Source organism: Rhinatrema bivittatum, chromosome 18 (genome assembly GCF_901001135.1).
Source record: "Rhinatrema bivittatum chromosome 18, aRhiBiv1.1, whole genome shotgun sequence".
NCBI lineage: Eukaryota > Metazoa > Chordata > Amphibia > Gymnophiona > Rhinatrematidae > Rhinatrema > Rhinatrema bivittatum.
Window position 1 is genome coordinate 52,841,246 of NC_042632.1, and position 6,059 is coordinate 52,847,304.

The window sequence follows — 6,059 nt, forward strand, 5'->3', positions numbered from 1 at the left end:
CTGGGGCACTGGAGAAGGGTTTTTTATCCTACCCTTTCCTTTTTTTTTTCTCAAAAGAGAGCAACAAAAGGCACCAAAATCCTGAGTTTTTATTATACAAAATATTGTTGCTGATCTGTAAATGATTTAAGCGGTAGCATCTTTAAGTGGCGGCGGCGGAGTGGCAACTTTGTATATTTGGGTTGGAGTCCTCCTCTTCAACTCTCGGGCCATTTGACAGACAGCAAAAGGCCAGCAGCAATGCACGGCAAGCCAGTCCTTACCTATGGTCCCCTAGAGAGAACAAGGTCATTTTTAAGCTTACGGAATGAGCCAAGATCTGCTTTCCACTCTAAAATACAAGCCCTGATTGATTCACTCGGGGGGAGAAAGCACAGACGTATTTCTAGTTTACAGAGAGGGTGGTAGGTGCCCGAAACAGCCTCGCACAGAATGGTGAAAACAATGAAAGCATGGGATAAGCACGGGGGACCTGCGAGGCAGCAGTAGGGATGGTAGAGTGGCCCAGTTGCTGTGGCCCGGCAGGTTAGATGACCCATGTGGTCTTTTTCTGCTGTCATGTTCCTCCCTTGCCAGCCAGTAGGCTTCCCTTCCACCAGAGATCCTCAAAGGCCGCAACCCATGTAGGGTTTCCGGATTTCCACTTGAGCTATGCTTACTTACAGTGCAGGCATAAGTCACTGTACAGGTCCTGAAAATCAGGCTGCAATGTGGATCTAGAGGCCTAGATTCGGGGACCCCCATGCCCCTACTCTTACAATCTGCTTGGTTTGGGCCTGAGAGTAAGCAAGTCAGTATAGAAAAAAAACAAAAGGGTCTAGAAAGTCTCATTCTGTCATGAGCAGCCTCCTCTCCTCATCAAGCAGTACTGTGTGGCTTCATGGGAAGTATTCCACACCCATTCTTTTACATAGGAAGGGGATCAGATTCCAATCTCCATTTAAGGATTGGGCAAAAAAATAGTAAAATCTCTCTATTCAATTTTGAAACAAGGCATCTTTTGCCCAAGGTTTCAATTTTCTACAACATCTGTAAAGACCCCCACACTCCTCACAAAAATAGAAAAAGTTATGCAAACCCACATCGTGTAGCTTAGGCCTGATGCCAGGATGGTTCCCTTTTGAAGTTTGAGATTGGGTTGCACAGCCATGGAGGAAGTTAATTAACTCAGGACTGTACTGAACGGGTGTCCAAAAAAAACCAAACCTGAATCAGACTAATCAATCCAGGTTTGTACAGATAATTCTCATCTGCCCTTTTCACAAGGGACTGGCACCAGCTGTGATCAGGATACTTTACATCAAGCCCCAAGGCAGAAAATAGTTGATACTGCAGGTAACAGAAAATACTGAACCAGTCATTTTGGATTGAGCTACACCATCACGTCCTCTAGATTTCTGGCTGCAATACAGCCTGGGGTGGTTTGGCATGAATCTGAACCTACACCAACAAGCCCAGCACATTGTCCTTTTCACCCTCTAGTGGAGTGGATTATTAACTAAGATGTGAGGCGATATGAGCAGCAAAGAAGTTTGGTGGGGTTATTGGGCTACGTTAGCAGCACCCAGATGATTTCAGCTGAATGCTTCTTTTGAGCAGCTAAATCCAGGCTGCAAATTCCTTCCAATCATTTAGACAAACAATGTAATTCTTCAAAACATAAAAAAAACAACCCCCAAAAAGATTTACCTCTATTTTGTGTCTCTCTCTGATCCCAGCCCTCAGGGCCAACGTGGACCCTGGCAGCAGCGGCAAACAGAAGCATTCTCCATAACGGCTGGCAAGGTGGCACTCTAGACACGCGAGACAGCACGCACCGCCAATGCCTGTTGACAGCCGGAAATCAGAAGGGCTAAACAGTAAACATTGAATGGATTTGCACAGGAACCAACTGAGCAAATCTTAAAGCTTATTCTGCTTGAGGAACAGCAAAAGGAAAAGTTAAGGACTGAAATGTGTATGAAAGCCAAAACGCAAACTTTTTCCCCATTTGGAGCCAGAGTCACTCGGTCTGTGCCGAAATATTCCCAGACAGAGCCAGAATAGTTCAATATGTGGGTTGCCAGTTTTTGGGCCAGATCTGCTAACAGGTTTTTACTAAATTTGTATCTTTGGGAAATATCCGTTTAGTATGTAGGCCCCCTTCTAAAGCAGAGGAGTGAAAGATAGAACTGCCGACACCTCTAAAAGGCCTCAATTTCATAATGTAATATATCCATTCCCATGTGGGGCAGACCTAAAGACTTCACCTCTCCATATTACCAACCTATTAGTAAAATGCAAAAAAAAGGTTTCAGGTACTTACAAACCACCTTATCATTGCAGGCTGTAAAGAGGCCGCTGCTCCATTCTCCTCCTGCCTGGGTGAGCACTGCAGTGGCACAGGTACTCGCCCCGACGCCAGCAGGTTGAACGACCACAGGAGACAAGAACTTTTTGTTCCATCTTAAAAAAATAAAATATATATATATATCCGTATCATAACAGCTTTATTTTTGTCCTGCACGATCCTGGATGCCGTTCCCAAGCTTGAACGCACCTAATCCAGCACCTTGCAGTGCATCTGGTACTGAGCATTCTTAGCAGGGTCTGCCACTGCAGCTTCCAGGGATCTGCTAAAAATATGGCGGGCTTTATTCAAGAAAACTAGTTTTCTTTTCTATAAACGTAGAATGGAGTTCAAAAGTTTTTTATTTGAATGAAGGCCCAATTGTCTCTCAAGACTTTTGTAATTGCTTTCCCCAAGCACGAGAAAAATGGTTTTAACATTAATCTCAGCAAGGGTTGTTTTGGGTTTTTTTTTTTAACCCCCCCTTTCCAGTTTGCATCTATCAATACATCAAAATTTGGAGGAAAGCGATGGGGACAGAAAGCGAGTGACCTATGAGAGATGCGCGCTGTACACCAGTAACTTTCAGGGCTCACCACCCTCCGTGCGTACACATGCGGCAGTATACCCTCGTGTACTCTGACAAAAGGAAAAGGAACTGCGGGATTTTTAAGAGGAAAAAGTGCAAAGTGTTCACTGGGATGATATTTTTATATGCCAAATGCAGTTAATACTGTCCTCTTGATATAAATGTGAATTTTAAAATCCATTCAGACTATCTGGATAACTGAGCCCCTGATGCAGCCGATCAGGCGAAACTTGGCCAGAGTCGGGCAGTTTTACCTTTAGGTTGGATCAATTGTTATTAAAAAATATTTCACTTTCCATGGCGAACGGTCTTGTTCAGTTTTTTTGCTCACCTAAGGTTAAATAGAGGGCAGCAGCCAAATTGTTCAAGACACAAAATGAACCCCCAGCCACATTGCTAAAAAGAAAGTTACGTGGGCTCAGAGTCACAGCTTCCAGGTCACGATTGTATATTACCTTGAAAATCTTTAACATATTTAAAACTAAATAGTAAATTACTAATTCTAAGCCAGGGCCACGTCCAGAAGAGTAATAAATACAAGAAGCAACTCACTTTTCGTCATGGTCCAAGACAGAAAACAAAAGCAGGTCGTCTTCTGCGGGAGCCGGAAAACCCAAGCCCTGACATGGACTGAGCGAAGAAGCGTCCTTAGCCCTAGCAAAGCAATAACCAGAACCAGAACTACTCATCGGAGGCTCAGGAAGAGAAGGCTCCCTGCCGGGCTGCCTCCGCGTTTGCTGAACCTGAAACTCAGAAGCGCCAGCTCAGCGACGCCATCACAGAAGACGGAACCCTGATGGCACAATGAGGGTCCATCCCGGGGCAAAACTCAGCACGACTGACGCAGGAGGGGGGAAAATATAAAACCCACTAACGCACGGGATGGGCCGAAAGCCCACAAATGAACGGTGGTAAAGAATCTCGCTGAGCGATTTCAAGATATGGTTAAAGCGACTGTATTTAAGAGAAAAAAAAAAAAGTGCGTCCCTTATTCCCACTGCTTTACTCTCCCCACTCCAAAATAAACAAAAAAATTCTACTGTCATTTAAAGTGACAGCAGCGGTGCAGGTGCCATGGGAAAGAGGAAGTCACGAAAACCATATAGTGCAGTCACGCACTTAGGGGTACATTTTAAGAAACAGCGCGCGCACGAACAAAAGTACACTGGATTTTATAAGATACGCACGTAGCCGCATGTATCTTATAAAATCCGGGGTCAGCGCGCACAAGGGGGTGCGCATTTGTGAACCTTGCGCGCGCTGCCCGTTCCCTCCGAGGCCGCTCCGAAATCGGAGCGGCCTCGGAGGGAACTTTCCTTCCACACACCCGCACCTTCCCCTCCCTAATCTCCCCCCCCGCCCCGGCCCTATCTAACCCCCCCTATCTTTATTCTAAAAGTTACGCCTGCCTCTGGCAAGCGTAACTCGCGCGCGCCATCTCCCGACCAAGGGGCTGTTCCGGAGGCCTCAGCCGCGCCCCCGGGCCGGCACCACACCCCCCGGACACGCCCCCGGGAACGCGTCCTGGGGCTTGCGCGTGCCGCCGAGCCTATGCAAAATAGGCTCGGCGCGCGCGGGGGGGGGGGGTTTTTAAAAGGGTTATGCGCGTAACCCTTTTAAAATCCGGCCCTTAGGGTGCAGGAATCCAAGAGAGCAGTACAGCATGGAAGGTGAGGAGCTGATGTGCTAACTTCTGGAGGCTGTCCCTCCAAAAAGACAGAGGCGTTAGGTCCAGAGAAAGGCCACCAAAATGGTGCAGGGTCTGCAACAACAGCCAGAGATGCGACTTAGACCTCAGTAACTACGCCTCAGAGGAAAGCAGAGATGGGCAGCTATGATGGACACACTTTCACTTGATATTTTATCGTATGCCACCCCAAAAATATATAATTGGGCACAGAAAACCTTTGTCATAAGAAAGAATGCGCCAGAACAAGAGGTCATAGTATGAGGCTGTGGGCAGAAGACTCAGGAGCAGCATCAGAACGTCTTTCCTCATGGAAAGGGTAGCAGAAGCATGGAACGGACTGCTGGAGATGCTAATGACGAAAACAGAAACGGAATTAAAAAAAAAAAAAAGCAAGGGAGAAAGACAGGATCTCCGCTGGCAACAAGGATGGTAAAGCAGCACTGGCACGACAGTATCAAGCTTCCCGTGGAAGGGGCCTGAAGCCTGATTAAGTCTGGGTCTAGTAAGAATCAAAGCTGAAGATAAGGCAGCAGAGGGGGGTGGAGTTAGCCAACTGAGGGCATGCTAGGGACGGATTGGAAGACCTGCGGATGAGAGGAGGTGGAGCTGGGGTCGGGTTGCATATGGGAACTTGTCCGATAACCAAAGATGAGGAACCTCAGCTGGGCGGACAACGGGATAATTTAGTCTTTATCTGTTGCCATCTACCATGTTGGCAGCCGAATATCGTGTTTTACACCAATGAGTGAAGTTTAGCCCGATGTGTTTGTTTTTTTTTCCTCCCCCCCTGTAGTTAACAGGCTGTAAGGTGCCACATTGCAGGAGCTGCATTTTAGAGCGCTCGGCAGGATGGACACATCCCTCTGCTACAATTTGCACAGCTTTGCTGTTCCGCCATAAGGACCATTTTTACCAGGCCCATCTATCACCTTAGAAGCTTTGAATATATTACGGTGGATGTTCAGCCACCTCTGGCTGTTCACTTTCGTTTCCCTCTGTGCTGAAGTAGCAGATAAATAAAGTGAAGCAACAGGATTTCACCTCCCAGGTGAGCTGCAGTCAGGAGTCTGTCACTTCAGTTTTCAAATGTCCCAGTGTGTGTGTGCTTTCTGTCCCAGCGGATCCCTGCTGCCCTCTGCTACTTCCCGATACCTGGTTCTTTTATTTTTAATCTTTTTTTTTTTTACATGACATCAGTTTTTCCAAAAAGCCATTTGCCTTCTGGTCCAGACTGGAGCTGGGCTCCACAGCTGCCCTCCTGTCAGAGATGCTTGTTTCAAAGTCATCTCTTGCTATCCGAGAGCCTCACTGGCATTTGCAGGGAACACAGCAGAATTCCACTTCATGAGCCCTTTTATTAAAACAAAGATGACGGCAGCAGAAAAAGGATCCACTCGGCCCACCCCCCCAATCTGCCCAGTTGTGTAGAAAATGTTTCTGACACAGGACGG

At 47.0% G+C, this 6,059-nt stretch overlaps 1 protein-coding gene across 1 annotated transcript; it reads right to left on the bottom strand.

Moving 5' to 3' along the window:
* Positions 1 to 115: 115 nt before the first annotated feature.
* PLAC8L1 (PLAC8 like 1) lies at positions 116 to 3,649 on the bottom strand. The gene is made up of 4 exons (XM_029583913.1): positions 3,471 to 3,649; positions 2,306 to 2,445; positions 1,690 to 1,826; positions 116 to 273 (listed from the first exon to the last, which is right to left on the bottom strand). The coding sequence occupies exons 1-4, from the start codon at positions 3,605 to 3,607 to the stop codon at positions 127 to 129; spliced, it is 561 nt and encodes a 186-aa protein (XP_029439773.1). The 5' UTR covers positions 3,608 to 3,649; the 3' UTR covers positions 116 to 126.
* Between the last annotated feature and the right edge of the window lie 2,410 nt (positions 3,650 to 6,059).

Coding starts and splice junctions, on each gene's coding strand:
- PLAC8L1 (XM_029583913.1), bottom strand. CDS start 3,607: ATGAGTAGTTCTGGTTCTGGTTATTGCTTTGCTAGGGCTAAGGACGCT. Junction 2,446..3,470: donor GTCTTGGACCATGACGAAAA/GTGAGTTGCTTC, acceptor TATTTTTTTAAG/ATGGAACAAAAAGTTCTTGT. Junction 274..1,689: donor GAGAGAGACACAAAATAGAG/GTAAATCTTTTT, acceptor TGTTCTCTCTAG/GGGACCATAGGTAAGGACTG.